Source organism: Bos mutus, chromosome 6, assembly GCF_027580195.1.
Source record: "Bos mutus isolate GX-2022 chromosome 6, NWIPB_WYAK_1.1, whole genome shotgun sequence".
In the NCBI taxonomy this organism is placed as follows: domain Eukaryota; kingdom Metazoa; phylum Chordata; class Mammalia; order Artiodactyla; family Bovidae; genus Bos; species Bos mutus.
This window is the reverse complement of record NC_091622.1, coordinates 37,395,010-37,417,735: the sequence shown is the minus strand read 5'-3', so window position 1 is coordinate 37,417,735 and position 22,726 is coordinate 37,395,010. Positions and strand designations below refer to the sequence as shown.

At 35.0% G+C, this 22,726-nt stretch overlaps 1 protein-coding gene across 5 annotated transcripts in view; it reads left to right on the top strand.

Moving 5' to 3' along the window:
- Positions 1-22,726, top strand: part of LCORL (ligand dependent nuclear receptor corepressor like) — a 173,747-nt gene that overhangs the window by 103,452 nt on the left and 47,569 nt on the right. For all 5 annotated transcript variants that reach the window (XM_070372176.1, XM_070372175.1, XM_070372174.1 and 2 more), the window contains one exon: positions 14,735-14,986. In XM_070372176.1, coding sequence (XP_070228277.1) covers positions 14,735-14,986 — 252 coding nt within the window. The remainder of the gene's footprint in view (positions 1-14,734; positions 14,987-22,726) is intronic.

Genomic DNA, 22,726 nt, shown 5'->3' with positions numbered 1-22,726 from the left:
ATCTTCCCAACCAGGAATTGAACCTGGGTCTCCTGCATTACAGGCAGACTCTTTATCACCTGATCCACCAGAGAATCCGATAAAGATGTAGTACATATATACAATGAAATACTATTCAGCAATAAAAAAGAATGGAATAATGCCATTAGCAGGACCTGCAGATTGTCATACTGATTGAAGACAAAGAAAGACAAATATATAATATTGTTTATATGTGAAATCTAAATTTAAAGGGTACAAATGAATTTATTTACAAAACAGAAGTAGAGTCACAGATGTAGAAACAAACTTACGGTTACCAGGGGATAAGGGACAGGGAGGGATAAATTGGGAGATTAGGACTGACATATACACTGCTGGACTTCCCCTGGTGGCTCAGATGGTAGAGAATCTGCCTGCAGCACAGAGACCCAGGTCCAATCCCTGGGTCAAGAAGATCCCCCGGAAAAGGAAATGACTACCCACTCTAGTATTCTTGCCTAGAGAATTCCATGGAGAGAGGAGTCTGGCAGGCTGCAGTTCATGGGGTTGCAAAGAGTTGGACAGGACTGACTGTCACTTTCACTTTGTCATACACACTGCTATACATATAGATATAATAGATAACTTAATAAGAACCTGTTGTATAGCATAGGGAACTCTACTCAGTACTCTGTAATGGCCTATATGGGAAAAGAATCTTTAAAAAAAAAGAGTGGATGTATAAATATGTGTAACTGATTTATTTTGCTATACACCTGAAACCAACACAACATTGTAGATCAACCTAAGTTGATTTAATAGAAAAATAGACAAAAGGCATGAGCAGAGTGTTATAAGACATTTAAATGGCCCTTAAATTTGTATTAGAACTGCAAGTTAAAATGATACTGAGTTACTATTTCTCTTGTGAGATTAGCAAAAATTCAAAAGCCTGAGAGCACTCTGTTAAGGAACCTATGAGGAAACAGTCACTTATTAGTTGCAGTGGCAAGTACAAAACGATTTAGTCCCCACAAAGAGGTATTAGGCATATCTATTAAAAGTACATATGAATTTACCCTTTGATTCAGTAATCCCACTTATAATTTTCCCAATGGTACTTGTTTAACATAATGAAAATAGAAATGCACAGAATCATTTATTGCAGCATTGTTTAGAACAGCACATTAGAAATCACATGTGTATACCTCAGAAACAGGGCTTCCCTCATAGTTCAGTCCTGGGTGGGGAAGATCCCCTGGAGAAGGGAAAGGTTACCCACTCCAGTATTCTGGACTGGAGAATTCCATGAATTGTATAGTCCATGGGGTTGCAAAGAGTCAGACATGACTGAACAACTTTCACTCACTCACTCACTCTAGAAACAGGTTGATCATGTGGTAGAAACAATGGATTACCATGGAGCTGTAGAATAGAATGGGCTTCCCCGGTGGCACTAGTGGTAAAGAACCTGGCTGCCAATGCAGGAGACTTAGAGATGTGGGTTCAGTCCTTGGGTTGGGAAGATACCCTGGAGGAGGGCATGGCACTCCATTTTAGTATTCTTGCCTGGGGAATCCCATAGACAGGGAACCTGGTGGGCTACAGTCCATAGGGTCACAAAGAGTTGGATGCAAGTGAAGCTGCTGAGCAGCAGCAGTAGTAGAGTAAAATAAAGTGACCTAAATGTTCATCAACAGATGAATGGATAAAGAAGATATGGCATATATATGCAACAGAATACTAAGCCATAAAAAAGAATGAAAAATGCAGCAACATGGATGAACCTTAGAGGGTATTATGCTTATAAAGTAAGTTAGAGAAAGACAAATAGTGCATATCATTTAAATGTGGCTTCTTAAAAATATGAAACTACTGAATATAACAAAAGAAATGGACTCACAGAGACAAAACTAGTGATTATCGGTGGGGAGAGAGAAGGGGAGGAGCAAGATAGATTTAGAAGTACAAACTATTGTGGAAAATAGTTTAAAATAGTTTTTACATAAAGTATTGTGGAAAATAAAAAAGCTACACGGACGTATGGTACAATTCAGGGAATATGCCAATAACTATAAATGGAATATAATTTTTAAAAATTGTGAATCACTTTTTTGCACACCTGAAACTTACTTAATATTGTGTATGAATTATACTTCAGTAAAAGGTTTTAAGACTATGAGCTGATAAGAATTAACTTGGTATGTATTTTTAAGTTAAAAAACAGGAGGAAAAAGGGCAAATATGGTCTATTATTAATACAGAGTACATCATGTGAAATGCCAAGCTGGATGAAGCACAAGCTGGAATCAAGATTGCCGGGAGAAATATCAATAACCTCAGATATGCAGATGACACTGCCCTTATGGCAGAAAGCAAAGAGGAACTGAGGAGCTTCTTGATGGAAGTGAAAGGAGAGTGAAAAAGCTGGCTTAAACTCCGCGTTCAGGGAGGGAGGTTCAAAAGAGAGGGAATATATGTATACCTATGGCTGATTCATGTTGAGCTTTGACAGAAAACAGAAAAATTCTGTAAAGCAATTATCCTTCAATTAAAAAAAAAAAACCACCAAAAAACTCAACATTCAAAAAACTAAGATCATGGCATCCAGTCCTCTCATTTCATGGCAAATAGATGGGCAAACAATGGAAACAGTAGCAGACTTTATTTTGAGGGGCTCCAAAATCAGTGCAGATGGTGACTGCAGCCTTGAAATTAAAAGACATTTGCTCCTTGGAAGAAAAGCTATGACCAACCTAGACAACATATTAAAAAACAGAGAGATTACCTTGCCGACAAAGCACATCTAGTCAAAGCTATGGTTTTTCCAGTAGTCATGTATGGATGTGACAGTTGGACCATTAAGAAGGCTGGGCGCTGAAGAATTGATGCTTTTGAACTGTGGTGTTGGAGAAGACTCTTGAGAGTCCCTTGGACTGCAAGGAGATCCAACCAGTCCATCCTGAAGGAAGTCAGTCCTGAATATTCATTGGAAGAACTGATGCTGAAGCTGAAACTCCAATCCTTTGGCCAGCTGATGCGAAGAATTGACTCCTTGAAAAAGACCCAGATGCTGGGCAAGATTGAAGGCTGGAGGAGAAGGGGATGACAGAATGAGATGGTTGGATGGCTTCACTGACTTGATGGACATGGGTTTGACCAGGCTCTGGGAGTTGATAATGGACAGGGGCGCCTGGCATGCTGCAGTCCATGGGGTTGCAGAGAGTCAGACACGACTGACCAAGTGAACTAAACTGAACTGATTAATAATCTTTTAGACAGAAGAGGAAAGAATATATGAGCATTTTCTTATTTTTATACAAGAAACACAAAAGGATAAACTAGAAACTGAAGAAATTTGGTTACTTTGGGAGTGGTGGAAAATAAGTGAACCTTTTTTGAGACTTGTATATTTTTGAGTTTTGAGACATGTTACTTTTGTACATTTTTTAAAAATAAAATCAACAAGGATGTGATTGGGTAAAACAAAAAAGCAAATGAACCTAACTATTTCATATTGATAATACAGGAAAAATTAACTCAGATTACAAATACAGTACTCTGTTCTCCATGGTATATATTTTAAGGATAAACATATTACAGTCATTGTATTGGTGTGGTAATTTTGTGAGTTTTTACTGTTAAGGGAATAAAAATATGGAATGGGGAAAGAGAAGAACTCCATGGTTAAAGAGGTAACAATATGAACTAATGATTTAAATATATATATATATATTTTTTAGCACTTATTAACTTTGCCTACTATAAAATTCTAGAAGCAGTGACACTACAGTAGCAGTCACCACACTTATGCCAGTCCCTACCACAAGTAGGCTTCCTTGCTAGCTCAGTTGGCTAAGAATCCACCTGCAAGACAGGAGACCCCGGTTTGGTCCTGGGTCAGGAAGATCCACTGGAGAAGAAACAGGCTACCCAGTCCAATATTCTTGGACTTCCCTTGTGGTTTAGCTGGTAAAGAATCCACCTGCAATGTGGGAGATCTGGGTTTGATCCCTGGGTTGGGAAGATCCCCTGGAGAAGGGAAGGGCTACCCACTCCAGTATTCTGGCCTGGAGAATTCCATGGACTGTATAGTCTCAAAGAGTCAGGCACAACTAAACGACTTTCACTTTTACCACAAATAGCAAAAATAGGACATTTGGTTGATTCCAAGTCAGGGACAGGAAAAATAGAAAGCGGACAAGGAACATTTTTATATGCTAAAAAAAAGGAAGTCCTCAAGATACATCGAAAGTATATAAGGACCAATATGAAGGGCTTTCCACTGGCCAGATTTGGAATCATTTGTGCATTAAAGTGAGTAATGAAGTCCTAGACAACATATTAGATAATAAGAAACAATCTATGTTTCTTTTTCATTGTGATAAAAAGAAACAAAACCAAAAAAGATGTGGGGGTCACAGAAGAGAAGGCATTTCTTTTTTTCCTTTTTTCTTTATTTTTTTAAAGAATGCTACAGAAAAATAGAGAATGAATCAGATCAGATCAGATCAGTCACTCAGTCGTGTCCGACTCTTTGCGACCCCATGAATCGCAGCACGCCAGGCCTCCCTGTCCATCACCAACTCCCGGAGTTCACTCAGACTCACGTCCATCGAGTCAGTGATGCCATCCAGCCATCTCATCCTCTGTCGTCCCCTTCTCCTCTTGCCCCCAATCCCTCCCAGCATCAGAGTCTTTTCCAATGAGTCAACTCTTCGCATGAGGTGGCCAAAGTACTGGAGTTTCAGCTTTAGCATCATTCCTTCCAAAGAAATCGCAGGGCTGATCTCCTTCAGAATGGATTGGTTGGATCTCCTTGCAGTCCAAGGGACTCTCAAGAGTCTTCTCCAACACCACAGTTCAAAAGCCACAGCCGGGTATTGTTTTTGCTTTGGCTCCATCCCTTCATTCTTTCTGGAGTTATTTCTCCACTGATCTCCAGTAGCATATTGGGCACCTACTGACCTGGGGAGTTTTCTCTTTGAGTATCCTATCATTTTGCCTTTTCATACTGTTCATGGGGTTCTCAAGGCAAGAATGCTGAAGTGGTTTGCCATTCCCTTCTCCAGTGGATCACATTCTGTCAGATCTTTCCACCATGACCCGCCCATCTTGGGTTGCCCCACAGGCATGGCTTAGTTTCATTGAGTTAGACAAGGCTGTGGTCCTAGTGTGATTAGATTGACTAGTTTTCTGTGAGTATTGTTTCAGTGTAGTGGACTTTAAAAAATTACTGGTTTGTAACCACTAGTATACCAGTTGCTTCTGGCAGAGATTACCAATTGATACAAAAACCATTAAGCAAATACAAGATTGTTGGGGAAGAGGATAATTATCAATACATTAAAATATTACTCCATGGATTACTAATTACAAAGGAGAAAATATAACTCTACAATGGAAATATTTGTTGGATAACCACCTTAAAGCTAATGATCAACATTACTAATGCTGGGATGAACTGGTATAATACATTAAGGAGGCATACCATCTGTGTACTCTTCCTGTCAAAAATGATTAACCTGAACTGAAATCTTAATGGCGCTAATCCAAACTTTAGGACAATATTACAAGATAAATAGCATCTTAAGGTTGTTTTTTTTTTTTCTTCTTTTTTTAAAAAGAAAAACAAACAGGAAAAAAACTAGGGAGACATGACAGTCAAATACAGTATGGAACCTTAGATTGCAGCCTGAGGTTGGGGAAGAAAAGGTGTAAAGGAGATAAGGGGGAGAGTTGGGGACAATATTGTTTGTGTTAACTTTTTTGAAAGGGATAATGGCATTATAGTTATGTTTCATAATGTTGTTGTTTATTACTCAATTAGAGTTAAAGCTTCATGGTATCTACAGGTTTCAAATCCTTCACCCATAAATAACGTGTGTGTGAGTTTATATGTAAATCAAATGAAACAAAATGTCAGTAGTTGAATCTATAGAGGTGAAATTTTGTGGAAGTACATTGTATTCTTCATTCAACTTTTCTAAAGATTGAAATTTTTTAAAATAACTGTGGAAGAATAAAAGGCAAGGGCAAGAACTGTACACCGTCAGTAGTGCTGTAAGACTTCCCCTCCCTTCTTACCTTTTATTATATCATTTTCTGATCTAATATGATATTTGTCATTAAGTGATGTCAATGTATGTTAGAGCTCTTCATGTTATATAAAGTGCTATATCACTGTTAATTGTTGTTAATACATGTCAAACATAGAAGGGAAATGGAGATGGAGAAAGAGAAGATAACAGAAACCATCATCCTGGCCTTTAAAATTTTTGTTGAATTAGTGACCAACATTTTCCACATTGACAATCTCATAATTGAGACAACCTACAGAGATATTCTTAGATTGATCCTAAGAGCAGCTCTCTGTCTCGGTAAATAATAGCATTATATATTATTCTTTATATATATATATATATGAATGTAACATATATATATGAATATATGTATGTTATATATGAATATATATATTATATATATGAATATAACATATTCATTATATGTTATATAAATATTCTTCTATCAGTGTAGAAGAATACTTAACAAAGGAGTGAATACAAGGAAGCTGGAATCAGTTGGTTCTGGTGATTCACGTGTCTCCCATATGTAAAATATACTCACCCGTGACCAAGACTTCCAGAAGTCTTACTATAGTATCATCTCAAAAATCATGCTCTTGTTATCTAATTTAGTTTAGATACAAATGAAGTTCCTTGGGTGTAGTTCCTTTGGTATAGTTTCTCTTGATCTGTAGCCCTTTAAAAGTGAAAAGACAAATTACTTGGCCATACACACCCAACATACAGTGTTAGGACAGGCATAGGATAACCTCTGTAAACAAACCTGTTTGAAATGGGGAAATTGGGTGCACACAGGGATCACTGTTCCATAGCAATTCTGAAATCCAGCTGGGCAAATGTTGGAAGTTATTTGATTAGATCTTAAGAAATAATTCTTTATGGCTCGTGAATCTGCCCTTTAGGCTCGAAGTTCCACTCTAATTTACCCTTTTTTCCTATTTTTCTTTTTTTTTTAATTCAGATATAATTTGCATTCTATAAAATTTACTTTTTAAAGTGTAAAATTCAGTGGTTTTTAATATACTCATTCACAAAGTTTTGTGACCATTACCACTATCTGTAGGATATAGTCTTCATCCTTAAAAAACCCATTTTTAGATTAGCACTCATTCCTCATCATTCTACTCTTCTCCAGGCTCTGGCAATCACTAACAAATCTCTCTAGATTTGCCTGTTTTAAACATTTCATATAAATGCAGTTGTACTATGCGCATCCTTCATTTAGCATGCTTTTGAGGTTCATTATTCTGGTACATATCAGTTCTTTGTTTCCTTTTATGAATGAATAATACTCTATTGTATAAATATACTACATTTATATACTCACCAGTTGATGTTCATTTGGGTTGTTTCTACTTTGTGGTGGTTATGAATAATGCTGCTGTGAACATTCATACACATTTTTGACTGAATGTGTTTTCCGTTTTCTTGGTTATATACTTGGGGGTGGAATTTGCTGGGTCATATGATAATACTTTGTTTACATTTTTTAATGTGTTATCAAGGGCTTCCCTCGTAGCTCAGTTGGTTAAGAATCTGCCTGAAACGCAGAAGACCTGGGTTCGAACCCTGGGTCAGGAAGATCCCTTTCCTGACCAGGAGAAGTCAGCTCTCCAGGAATCCAGGAGAAGGAAATGGCAACCCACTCCAGTATTCTTGCCTGGAAAATCCCTTGGACAGAGGACCTGGTGGGCTATAGTCCACAGGATCACAACACAACTTAGTGACTAAACCACCACCACCATTGTGTTATCAAAGTGTATTTTCCAAAAGACTGCACCATTTTGCATTCCCACATGTGGTGTATGAGGACTCGAATTTCTTCACATCCTCAGTTGCTCTTGTTATCTGCACTTATTATAATTCTCCTTCTAGGTGTGAAGTAATATCTCATTCTGGTTTTGATTTGCATTTCTTTAAAGACTTATGCGCTTTAGGGAAATGCATCTTGTCGTGTGCTTACTGGTCATTAGTAATATCTTATTTGGAGAAATGCCTGCTCAAATCATTTTCTCCTTAATTGGGCATTTATTTCTTTATTGTTGGGTTATAAAAGTTCTTTATGTACTTGGAGAGTAGACCCTTAACAGACATGTGATTTGTAAATATTTACTCCTGTTCTGTGGACTGTATTCACTTATTGATAATTTCCTTTGAAGTACAAACATTTTAAATTTTAATCAAGTTGTTTATATCTGTTTCATTCCTTGTGTTTTAGTGTCAGATCTAAGGAATCACTGATTTGATCTAAGGTCTTTATACTTATGTTTATAAGTAAATTTATACTTATGTTTTCTTTCAGATTTTTATAGTTTTAGGTCCTATGTTTAGATAATTAACCCGTTTTGGGGTTAATTATTCTATATGGTATGAGGTAGAGGTCCAGCTTCATTATTTTGCATATAAATATCCAGTTGTCCTAAGCAAAACTTATTGAAAACACAATTATTTTCTTCCTTGAATTTTCTTGGTACTCTTAACAAAAATAGATTAAGATATGTGTTCTTCGCGTGAGCGCTGAGACTATTGTCTATTTTGTTCATTTTGAATTCCTGGAAAATACCTTAGTTCCTGGCATATAATAAGTTCTCAGGGGTTTTGTTTAATGAATTATTGTTGTAGATCTCGTTCGGTTCTTTTAGGAAAATAGCTTCGAAGAAGGCAAGCCTGGGAGGAAGGAATGAAGGGAGGGAAAAAAATTTTTTTTAATAAATTAAGGATTTATCTTGGGGCTCAGTTCTGCTCTGTTGATCTATATGTCTATCCTTATGGCATTAACACCTAGGCTTGGTTATTACACTTTTTAATAAGTTTTGATATAGGAATTGCTAGTCATCCAATTTATTTCTTTTTCAAGGTTGTTTTGGCTATTCTGGATTCCTTTCATTTCAATATGCATTTTAGAATCAGCTTGTCAGTTTCTACAAAAATGCCAGCTAGGGCTCTGATAGAGATTGTGTTAAATTTGTTGATCAATTTGGGGAATATTATCATGTTAACAGTATTAAATCTTTCAGTTCATGAACACAGGACGTATTTCTGTTTATTTAGGTTCTCTTTATGCTTTTGTCAGACTTATTTTTCTTCTTTCTAATATGTTGTAAATGGAATTATTTTCCTAATTATTTCATTTTGGAATTGCTTAGTGCCATTGTATAGAAGTAAAATCGATTTTTGTATATTGACATGGCACCCTGTGACCTTGCTGAACTTAACTAGTTCTAAAATTTTGTGTGTGTGGATTCTGTAGAAATTCCTATATACAACATTGCATTATCTATAAAGAGAGTTTTACTTCTAATTTTTCAATCCATATGGCCTTTACCTCCTTTTCTTGCCTAATTGCACTGACTAGAACCTCCAGTACATGTTGAATAGAAATGGTGAGAGCATATGTCCTTTTCCTGTTCTGGTATTTTTGGGGAAACTTTCACTCTTTCGCCATTAAGTATGATGTTATCTGTAGATTTTTCATAGATGCCCTTTCTTAGATTGAGGTAATTTCCTTCTGTTCCTAGTTTGTTCAGTGTTTTTATCATGGAAAGGTTATAAAGTGCTTTTCTACATCTGTGGAGATTATTATGTGGCTTTTGTCCTTTCTTAATATGTTATATTACATTGCTTGACTGATTTTTATATGTTAAACTAACCTTGCATCTTGGGGATAAATCCCACTTGGTGTTGATGTATAATCCTTTTTATTGTGTCTTGCTAGTTTCTGTTTGATAGGAGAGTTGACCCTCAAACATGTGGTAGATAGAGTCTGACCCTTTGTACAACCAAAAATTCATGTATAACTTACTGTCAGCCCTCTGAATTTGTAGTTCCACATCTACTAAGATTCAACCAACCACAAATTGTATAGTACTGTAGTATCTGCTGTTGAAAAAAAATCCACGTATACGGATTCTTTACCAGCTGAGCTACGAGGAAAGCCCCAACAACAACATAGCTCAAAACCATGTTGCTTCAGGGTCAACTGGATTTTTTGTCTATTCATAATGGATAGTTTTCATTTGATTTGGTAGTTTTCTTTTTATGTGGTTTCTTTGTCTGGTTTTGCTATCAGGCTAACACTGCCCTCATAGGATGGGTTGGAAAGTGTTCCTTCCTCATCTCTTTTTTTGGAGTTTGTGAAGGATTAGTTTTAATTCTTCTTTAAATGTCTAATAAAATTCACCAGTAAATCTATCTGTTCCTGGGCTTTTCTTTGTGACAAGAGTTTTGGCTACTAATTCAGTCTCTTTACTTGTATGTCTGTTCAAGGTTTTTATTACTTCTTGAGTGAGTTTGATAGTTTTTGTCTTTCTAGGAATTTGGCCTTTTCATATAGGATATCTAATTTGTTGATGTGTAGCTTTTTTTCTGTAGTATTTCTTTATTACTTTTTTGTGTTTCTTTAATGTTAATGTTGATATCTCTTCCTTCATTTGTAATTTTACAAATTTAAATCTTTACTTTTTTTCTTGGTCAATTTTTTAAAATCTTTTCAAAGAATAAATTTTTGGTTTTATTGATCTTCTCTTTATCTTACCTTGTCTTGCCTTTCCCTTCTCCTATTTAATATTTTCTGCTCTAACTTTTTATTTATTTCTTCCTTTATTCTTGCTTTGGGTTTAATTTTCAAATCATTTTCTCTTAAGGACGGCTAGGTTGAGTTGAATTTTTTAATATCTGTGTTTATTGCCATAAGTTGCTCTCTAATCACTGTTTTAGCTTCATCACATACCTTTTGGTATATTGTTTTCCTTTTCAGTCATTTGGGAGTTGATTGGTGTTGAGCATCTTTTTCCATGTTCGGTCATTCTGCTTTTTGCAGGATACTTCAGTTCCTCTCCTTGTGAGCCTCCTCAGTGCCACAACTTTCTCCAGAGTGAGTGATGAGAGAGCAAGAGGGCAGAATAGAAGGGGGTGATAGTGAACATCAGTGTTCAGAGTATCCGGGATAGACGCCATATTCTCTTATAACCTGATCTTGGAAGTGACGTACACTTTTGCAGTATGTTATTTTAATCTCACATTTCACCCTTCATGCAATGTGAAAGGGACTATGCAACATTGGAGACTAGGAGGTAAAGTGGGAATCATTAAGAACCATCTTGAAACTGGCCACCACAAAGAACTTGCTAAATTCTTGAATTTGTTAAATTTGAAAAATAAAGAGATGGGGCAAAAATAAATTATTTCTGTCTTCTTAGGGGCATACCATTTCCATGTGGCAACATATTTTCTCTTCCAGCCCAGTGTTTCTTAGTTGCCTAACTTTTGAAACCATTTGAGTGTATATCCCTGACCAAGATCTTTAGTTAATTCATTTTTTTGTAATTGTGACCACTTGTGCAAGAAATCTAGAAGGCTCACTAACTAATTAGCAGCTGAGCAGCATTTTCTTTATCTCTTTAGCTTTTTAAATCGTATTTGTTTTTTTGCTGTTTGCCAAGTCTTTTGGTTTTACACACAGATGTATTCCTAATATAAACAAGCAAAAACTGAGTAGATGAATAACCGAGCTCTAAACTCAACTCTTGCCTGGAAAATCCTGTGGACAGAGGAGCCTGGTAGGCTGCAGTCCATGAGGTCGCTAAGAGTCGGACACGACTGAGCGACTTCACTTTGACTTTTCACTTTCATGCATTGGAGAAGGAAATGGCAACCCACTCCAGTGTTCTTGCCTGGAGAATCACAGGGACAGGGGAGCCTGATGGGCTGCCGTCTATGGGGTCGCACAGAGTCGGACACGACTGAGGCGACTTAGCAAACTCAACTCTAAAGTGTAGCTCTAGTCATATGATATGAATGTGATCATATTTCTGTCCCTTTTTTATAAATTTAATCATTTTGAATTTATAAAGTGGCATTAGCCAGTAAATTACAGGTCAGGTAACCGAAATACATAGAAGTAAATCCAGTATCTCCTTTTAATACATAATGCAAAGCAAGATTAGGTTTGAAAAATCACGGAGAAACAGTTTGCGGAACACCTTCAAGGATTCCTGAAGGAAGTCATCAAGAAATAGTATTAATTAGGAATCCTTCTGTGTAACAGAAATCTCTTGCTTTGATATTAATCACTTTAGTTAGGTTACATATGCTAATACTGTCTTCTGGATAAGAATATATCACATGGGCTTAGAAATTATGTCCTTTGTATTTTCCAAGCTAATTAATAATGTACGTATTAACCTAGTTAATATTTCTACTTAGTTGACATTTTATGATTTAAATAATATATAACTGCTCAGCCTGAATCTTCCTGTTTCTCTTGTTATGTTCACTACAATCTAAGATAACAGTGTAGTTAATGTCAGTTATTAAAATGCCAAGTATAAGAACTCAGTCTTTTATCTACAATCTCATACAATCTTAAAATATCCTGTGAGCAAGCCCTATTATGATTTCCAAAGTTCTGTTATTTCCATTTTATGAACAGAGAAACTAAAATATGGAGGGGTGTTTAACTAACCTAAATTTATAAAGATGGCTAAGATTTCAATCTGTCAGTCTTTTTTCATTAAAATTTAGTTGATGTACAATATTATTTTAGTTTCAGGTATACTATGGGATGATCTGACATACATGATGAAATGATCACCACAATAAATTTAGTAACAGTCTGTCCCCATACAAAGTTATTTCAATACCATGGGCCATATACCTTGTATTACATATTCTCACTTACATGTGGAACCTAAGAAACAAAACAAAGTGAAACAGATTCATAGTTACAGAGAACAAACAAGTGGTTGCCAGAGGAGAGAGGGGTGTTGGGGGATGAATAAGTGAAGAGGGGGAAATTAAGAGGTACAAACCTCCAGTTTTAAAATAAATATGCCATGGAGATATAATATATACAACTGACCCTTGAACAAAATGGGAGTTCAGAGCATTTGACCCTCTGCATGGTCAAAACTCTTAACTTTATAGTGGGCCCTTCGTATTTGGGGTTCCACATCTACAGATTGAACCAACTATGGATTGTGTAGTACTCTAGTGTATATTTATTGGAAAAAAATTCATGTCTATTCTACAGTTCAAACTCATGTTGTTTAAGGGTCAAGTGTATAGGCAAGTCTTTCTTTTTAGTACCCTAGAACAACTAGTGCCTCTCTTCCTACTCGGTTCTAAACAAAGAATAAATATGAGAATTAAATATTACTTTTTTTATAAGCCCATAATCCCGCCTCAGATGGTTTTTTCAGAATTCAAGATTGTTTTGAAAGAGCTAATATTAAGGAGATGTTTATTGTGCAACATCTCTGCTGCTGCTGCTAAGTTGCTTCAGTCGTGTCCAACATCTCTAGCAGATCCAAAAAAGCACCCTGTGATCAAATATATTGATACTTCTGCAAGACCATAAACAGATTGATGTCAGTTTAGATCGCATTTTGCTCATCAGATATGATGGTGATCATGGTGGAGGTAGTTTGTTGCCTTTCCTCACCTTTATAAAAATAGTTGCTGGTTGGAGGATTTGCCTTCAGTTCTCTTAGGCACTCCAACTAAGACGACATAAGCCTTCAATCTCAGACAGCTTGGGATCAAGGCAGGTCTGTTCACACAACACTGATTTGTCTGGGTAAGAGTTGAGGTGGTAATGAGCAGAAAATTAATATCTCTAGAAGTAGGCCCACTTCCGAAGAGGAAGTACAGAGCCTAACCAGATAAGCTTAGTCATCCTTCCCATTTCACCAGTCATTCTACCTCTGAAGGAGCAGGGTAAATAAAAGGATTGGGGTGAAACCAGTAGTGTGTCTTTGGAAAAACCACCACTACCACCCAATATCAGTACTCTTTTTTACTTATTATATACTGTGTTTATAAATTTATTTATTCCATACTTCTTACTATAAAATAATTTAGTTGTTTTTACCTCTTGTCCAGGTTTCAAGCAGAAATGTATATGACTACTTACCTTTATTTTGGTTATAGCTGACCAACATGTTTTGGGATCAAGGACTGATTAAGACTCTCAATAATGGTATTACTGTTTCTATAGGGGAATCTTAGTAGATGAGTGCTGAAATATTTAGGAGTGAAATGCCATAATTTTGCAATTTACTTTTCAGTAGTTCTACAAACCAGAAAGTAAAAAGAATGTGAATATGGCAGCATACTGACAATTCTTGAATATTGGTTGAGGCTCTCTGTGTCATTTTAGTGTTAATTTTTTCTTTATGACTGAAATGTCTTGATATGAAAAGTTGAGAAAGAAAAAATCCTTGATGACATTCAGGCTCTACATATTTAACAGGATTAATGGTAATAAACAGTTAACAGAGTTTAGACGTTTTCTTTAATAGTTAATGTATGTACCTACTCTATTAAAAATTGCTTGATTACTTATATATACAATTTATGTTCACATACTAAGTTTTAATATCTTTTACAATTCATTTGAATTAAAACTGGAAATAAGCTGTCTCCTTTTATGTCTAGTTCTTTATATTTTAATTTGGGACCAAAAATGTTTATTTTGAAGAAATAATTAAATAGCCAAGTTTGGGGTTAATATATTCTCGTAATACTAATTAAATCTACAAGGTTTTTGTTGCTAAGTTACAGAAACCATTCGCAATTATGGACTTACTCTGAAACTTCTGAAATCATTAATTTGTAGTTAAGATAAATTTAAACATTGGTATTTTGTATTCTCTTTTTAATTCTTACTGTATTTATTTCTTCCCTAGATCTTCCTCAGAACTGTGATCCTAACATTCCCCTAGTTGCTCAGGAATTAATGAAAAAGATGATACGTCAGTTTGCAATTGAGTATATTTCAAAAAGTGGTAAAATTCAAGAGAATAGAAATGGTTCAATTGGACCAAGTCTGATATGTAAAAGTATCCAAATGAATCAAGCAGAAAACTCCCTTCAGGAAGAACAGGAAGGCCCCTTAGACCTCACTGTGAATCGAATGCAAGAACAAAATACTCAGCAAGGTAAGATTTGTGTGTGTGTATGTGATGTATGATTTTAATATTCTTAAGTATATATATATATATATATAACCATATATTCACAGAGAAATTTAAAAGTAATATTACTTGAAATTAGTCTGTAACATGGACTAGAGAGAAGTGCTAAATTAAAACTTTTGTATTACATTTGACTTTGTTTATAAAAGGAGAAGTGAAAGTTTCTCTACCCTCTTTTCATAATAAAGTGTATGGTGAGAGAATCCTAACAAGCAACCTAAAAGGAAAGTATACAAATAAAAAGATGTATATGATAAAAATGAATTTTTATAATGTACAGCTGAGAACATTCATTAAGCACTTTTGTTCTTCAGTTTTTCACACTTGGGTCAAAAATTTAAAACTGATGGATAATAGTCAGTTGTTTATGATGTCACTAGGGAAAGAGAAAAGTTAATACCTTGATAAACATAATGTAAATAATTATATAGAGAGACACATTTTTCAAAAGCATGAATGACGAAACTGTGCTGATCTTATCTGATCATTATTTAAAGGAAGAATTGTGATTCTCAGAGGAAAAGAAGGAAGAGCCTTAAAGTGCTTGTTCAGTTCAGTTCAGTCACTCAATGGAGGATGCCAAATAAGTGTTTGCCTAGAGAAGAGAGAACAAATAGCTTCTGTTAATACAAATTAGGGATAGTGTTGTCAGGCCTTGAAACCAGAAAAATGTTAGCATTAAGTTTGATTGCAGAAGGCAATGTGATGTTTGAGGCTCTAGAGAAGAGTGCATTACTCAGTATTTAAAGACGATCATCTTTTCAGTGTGTAAAACAGATTAAAATTGAGAGAGGCTGAAATATGGAAATATTTTTCTTTTTGCTTCCTTAATTTTAGGTTTTATAAAATTGAGAGAGGCTGAAATATGGAAATATTTTTCTTTTTGCTTCCTTAATTTTAGGTTTTATGAGTTTGTTTATGTAGAAAGATATGAAAAATTTGAGATAATAAGACAGGTTGGTTATAAGACAGAGAAAGAAATGTTGAAGATGATTTTAATAGAAGGCTTAAGGGCAAAATGTATCAATACATTGAATTTTGAAAGTTAGAAAGTATGGGAATTTTAGTATCGCCTCTTATTTTGTTACATTTCGATGTTTCACCTTCTCTTAAATCTTTCTCCTTTGTGGGAAGCAGTTCAGTGTTATAAACAGACTTAAACATAGGCTTTGGTATCTGTGACAGACTTGTGGTTGAAATCCCTGCTCTGCTACTTAAATTACACGAAGTGTTAACTTTCTGTCAGTTTTAATTTCCTCACTTGTTACTTGGCAATAATATAACAAACTCATTGGGGCAATATGAAAGTTAAATATAAAATAACCACCTCATAAAAGATACGTTTCCCTCCATACTCTATTTCTTGTTCCATACTACCACAGAAAAGAAGCCTTTGAAGTCTCTAAAATTTATATCATTATTCCACTATGTAAGACTGAACTTTCTCTGAATGACCCAATGAGTAGAATTAGGATCACTACCCTAGAGATCAGGTGGAAATAGATTTTAGAACCATATAAGAAAGAAAATTTCTAAGGATCAGACTTTTTTTTTAAAGAGGAACGAGAAAAATGATTCCCTGCTTGCCTTATCATTAGAGGCATTCAGAAGCATCACCTGATTGGTTGGAATAGATGACATTTTAAAAGTAAATTTCTAGTTCTTATATTCTGTGATTCTGTGAATTCAAGTGATAAGGCATGTCCAAGTGTATATAGAAAATAATTAGTTACTACATTAATGTGAACTTTTTTGATATTCTAATTATTTGAACATTCTGAGGTTGAAAGGATTAATGATGGATATAAATGTGTAAATAGTCTTCTTGATTATAATTTTGAAGGATGATTTGTGATATGAGATTTCAGTGTTATTACTTGAGGACAAAACCATATAGTTTAATGTGTCTTATAGAGTAGAGAGCAAGGGAGAGAATAGTAGCAGGTGAGACTAAAAATATATAAGATTATGAGAAAAACATATAGGAAATATTAAGGATTTTGACTTTTCTTACAACCATGAAAAGCTGCTATATTTCTTTAAGCAGAGAGTAGTAAAATTAGATCCTCTTTTATAAAACTATTCTGCTGTGGTAGAAATTGGTAAGCTCTAACTTTGCCTACTTGCATACCAATTTTTTTTAATAGAGCACATAACCTCTGATGCATTTGTGTGTGCATGCACGTGTGTGTATATGTATACACACCAGTACTTTATATGTACTGATATTTTCATAAATTAATATTTTTTTAAGGTTGAAATAAAGATATTGTAAACCATTTTCAAATGTCTTCCTAATCATGGCAAGTTCACCCTCAGTGTCACACAGTGTAGACTTTCAAGTGTTTCATTAGTAATAATACAAGGTATAAATCCTTACTTCATGTGGTTTCTTAAGACCTAAAAAAATGTTTGGACTGACTTCACTGTCCATACCTTATGATATAGTTAATAAAATGGTCATATTAGTAGTAGCAGGATTAGTTCTGCCTTTGTTTGTCTATTTTTTGCTAGTACTTACTTTTTTTACGTTATTCTTACTCTGTAATTTTGCAACAATACACATTTGTCATTTGCTCATTTTGTCAGTTATTTTATTCAAATTAGACACTGTAATCTGTAATTCCAATAATAATGTGGCCATAAATAATGTGGATAATTTGTGGATTGTCTGAGCTATACATCTGTAAAATTACTATCTAAAATGGTGTTACAGGTAACTTAAAGCAATAGATAATTCTTATCTTTTAAAGACTATTTAAAAAAAAAGAAAAGAGAAATATTACTGTCATCTTGATATCAAAATGAGGTACAGATAACAAAAGAAAGAAAAAATGCCAACTAGTCTTATTTACAAATGTAGGTGCAAAAATTCTAAACATTAGCAAATTGAATAAGCTGCTGCTGCTAAGTTGCTTCAGTCGTGTCCAACTCTGTGCAACCCCATAGACGGCAGCCCACCAGGCTCCGCCGTCCCTGAGATTCTTCAGGCAAGAACACTGGAGTGGGTTGCCATTTCCTTCTCCAATGCATGAAAGTGAAAAGTCAAAGTGAAGTCGCTCAGTCGTGTCCGACTCCTGGCGACCCCATGGACTGCAGCCCACCAGGCTCCTCCATCCATGGGATTTTCCAGGCAAGCAAATTGAACATAGTGAAGTATAAAAACATTATAAATAATGACTAGGGAAGCACAAATAATTCTGCATTTGAAACATTTTTTGTTTTCCACATTACAAAAAAATAAAGAGAAAACTATATCATCCTAATAAATAAAAAAGATATTTACAAAATCTGACATTTATTATAAAAATTGCTTATACCACCAAGAATAGATGAGCACATCTCCTGCCAGGGACGTCATAATGAAATGATTTAAAGTAACAGACATGACAAAAATGCATACTATTACCAATTTTCAACATTTTATGAGTGGTCTTGACTCATGTAATGTGAAGAGAAAAAAAAATAAGCAATAATAAGTAATAGGTTATAAGAAAAGAATGAGCAGAATTGTGGTTGCTTATAAACAGTATAATTGTATATATAGAAAATATGGAAGAATATCTATGTAAAGTTTTCAAACTGGTGAAAAAGTTTAGAAAATGTACTATTCACAAGATTAGTATGTATTATAATATCCAATTAGAAAATCCAGCTTTTAAAAAATCTCTTCTACAGTAGCAACAAAAGCAGGAAAAACATTAAAACACCTAAGAATGAAACTAATAAACTATGAACTTACAGAGAACATTATAAAATTTTATTGAAGGATATAAAAGAAGACTCCCAAAATAAGTAATTCTATTGTAAATGAATGGGAAGACTCTAAAAGATAGCGGTTCATCTTTAATATACTTAAAAATTGAGCTTCAGGTCTTCCCTGGTGGCTCAGTGGTAAAAAAATCCACCTGCCAGTGCTAGAGATGCAAGTTCAGTTCCTGGTCTGGGAAGATCCCACATGCTGAGGAGCAACTAAGCCCATGTGCTACAACTATTGAGTCTGTGGTCTAGAGCCTGGGACCACAACTGTTGAGCCCATTCGCCACAACTACTGAAGCCCATGTGCCCTAGAGCTGTGCTCTACAACAAGAGAAGCCACCACAATGAGAAGCCTGCTCACTGCAATGAAGATAGCTCCCACTTGCTGCAACTAGAGAAAAGCCAACATGAAGCAGCAAAGACCCAGCACAGCCAAAAATAAATAAATTAAAAAAAATTTTTTTAATTTTTTTAAAATTTAAATTTAAAATTCTGATAGGGTTTATTGTGGAAAATGACTTTCCAATCATAAAATTTATGTGTAAAACTTAAAAGAGCCAAGAATTACCAAGACAATGTGGTAAGGGACTTCTCTAAAACATATCAAGACTTAGCAAAATAATTCAAACAGGGTCCTGTAGCCCTTATACAAATCACTGGGACCAATTAGCAAGCCCAGAAATTCTCCAAACATTAGTGGAATCTTGGTACAAGAGCAAGAGATGTCATTAAACAGTTCCAAGGCAATTGGTTATGTGCATGGAGGGGGGGGGAAATGGATCCCTACCTTATATCACTCACAAAAGTAATTTCATTTGGGTTAAAGGGCTAAATGTTAAAAGCAAAACTAAAAGAAAAGATAAAAGATTATATCTTAATGAACTTAAGGAAGAATTTCCTAAGATGCAGAAATAACAATCCATAAAATAATTGTGTAAATTTGACTGCACTAAAATGTAAAACTTAAGTATTATAAAAGTCATTATGCTGTTGCTACTGCTAAGTCGCTTCAGTTGTGTCTGACTCTGTGCGGCCCCATAGACGGCAGCCCACCAGGCTCCCCCGTCCCTGGGATTCTCCAGGCAAGATCACTCCAATGCACGAAAGTGAAAAGTGAAAGTGAAGTCGCTCAGTCTGACCCTTAGCAACCCCATGGACTGCAGCCCACCAGGCTCCTCCGTCCATGGGATTTTCCAGGCTAGAGTACTGGAGTTGGTTGCCATTGCCTTCTCCAGTAAAAGTCGTTATGAATAGTGAAAATTCACATCTCAAATTTGGGGATAGTATTTACAACTGATGTGACTAACAACCATTCAATTAAACAAACCTATAGCCAATGAGGAAAACATGACACCATAGAAAAATAGACAAAGTGGTTATCAGAAGATAACAGAATAGCCAAATATAGTAAAAGATGCACAAAAGAATATACTGCTCATCTTTCAATGGTAATTCAGTCTCTGACTGACAATAAGTACTTGCAAAAAATATTTGACAGCTCCAACAGTTAAGCTCGTATCTTTGAAATATCCACCCTTCATTTCGCATTTTTTTCCATCTGCAATAGCATTTTGCTCAATAGTTCTATAAATACTTGTAGAAATCATTGTATCTCCAAGACTTCTCTTTTCTATGCTAACCTTTAGGATGTTGGGTTTTCTTTTCCATCTGCAGCAATATGATAGAATTTATTCCTTTTACTTTTTATTAGTGCTGCAAATATTTGTTGAAACTATTTTGTCTGTCTAAACCTCTCAAGCAAATCTTTATAGGTTCTCTAATTGTTCTTCATAAATCAGTTTTCGTACTTTTCATTTTCCTTGTCTTCTCTTTGAAAAACCCTAGACTGACTTAAAATATTGTTACCATGAAAGAAACATTCCTATTTACCTCTTCCATGTACTTTCTAACCAAGTATTCAAATATTAGAGATTTTTTTTGTGCATTTTCATTTCTACAGATTTTTATAAATACTTTGAGCCTCAGAAACTGGGACAAAGTAAGTTAGGGATTTTTTTTTTTTCCTGGAGCAGTAAATTTAAAAACGGATGAGAAATAACATTAGCATAACCAAAAAAATTTTTTTTTCTATTCTAATCTGGACCCAAAGTAAACGCTTCTTTGAATCCCAAAGTACAGGAAGAAATTTGAAACTTAGGAACCTTTATCATTATCGTGACAACCTTGAAGAATTTACCAGTTCTATGTGTATACAAAACAAGATCCAATGTGGGCAGAGATGAACCAGCAGTGCTTTGTTGCCCTTGTTGGTGTTGTTTTCTACCTTGAGGCTTGAGTGAATATTCTGGTAGAATTTTCAATATAGTAAATTTCTCACTTCATTGCAATTATTTCTGTGTATATCTCCCGACTTCAGGAGCAGGAATCTGTCTATTCGCTTCTGCATCCCCAGTGTGTGTAAATGACGTACTGAATTTACCAGACTAAAAATCTTCACTATTTTCAAATACTATTGACAGATAAACTAAGAATTGTTCCTTGTTCATTGGATTTATGATATTTTAACAGTGAAATTTCTTACTTTAAACTTATTGGATGGAAATTATCCTGCAGTATCTTTAAACAACATATGGAACTTAGTGTCATGATGAACATTAATTATTGCAGTAACCTATAATGACTGGACATTTTTCAAATTATTTTCCCTACAGCTAACTGCCAACAGATTAAGTTAAAAAAAATTTAAAGAAGTTATTTCGCATTGTTGTTAGTAGGCTAACCTTTGGAAATATCTCCTAGTTAAATAATATTTTTGTAATAAATTATAAATGAGAATATAAACTAGGCTTCAAGTGAACATTTGAGAGATTGCATTGAATGAGATATATAAATTTCAGTGATATGTTTAATTATCATTAAGTGTCCTTTGTTGGTGCTGCCACCTCCTCTAATCTGGTTTCTTGGCTGAGATTAAGGTAGGTGACATTGTCAAATGAGATGTTAAATTATAATTAAAAGGGCAATGTATCTTTTTATGATACTATATTTTAAATTACTCTGTTTATAAATGAAGTCTGTTGTTACTCTGTTAGGAAAATACTGAATAGTTTTTAAGTTCCATTCAGAAGATATTTCTGTATGTACTAATGAATGCAATAAAATATCCATCTTGTTTTTCTGTAATAAACTTTTGTTTTCCAAGGCTAAAGACATGGAAGAAAATGTTATGTTCCATGCTTGAGAAGATACCATATTTTAGTAAACCTGAAGAATAAAACATATCTAAATGATCTATATCCCTTCTGATCTCACCTTCTCTGACTCTAGGGATATAGGAAACAGGTGATATTTAAAAATTCTGAATCAAGTCATACCACTCATTTGTTTAAAACTCTTTAATGGCTTTGAATTGTCCTTAGGTCTAAAATCCTAAACTCACCAAGATCCAGACCCTGCCTACCTGTTCACTCTCACCTTGCACCTTTCTTTAGTCTTCATATTGAAATTCTCTGTTTTCTTGAATGTCACATACTCTAACCTCAAAACATTTGTACATACCCTTGCCTCTCAGTAGAAGCCACTCCCTACTTCCACCAATTTTTTCTAAATAAACCTTACTTGGTTTTTCTTCAGGTCTCCTTTTAAACATCACTTCTGTAAGAAAAACTTCCTCTATTCCTCCTAAATTGGATGCACACAGACATACACATGCATTCTTATTAATTATCACCAAAATTGAGGTTGGGTAATTGATGCTTTTGAACTGTGGTGTTGGAGAAGACTCTTGAGAGTCGCTTGGATTACAAGGAGATCCAACCATTTCATTCGAAAGATCAGTCCTGGGTGTTCATTGGAAGGAGTGATGCTGAAGCTGAAACTCCAATACTTTGGCCACCTCATGCGAAGAGTTGACTCATTGGAAAAGACTCTAATGCTGGGAGGGATTGAGGGCAGAAGGAGGAGACGACAGAGGATGAGATGGCT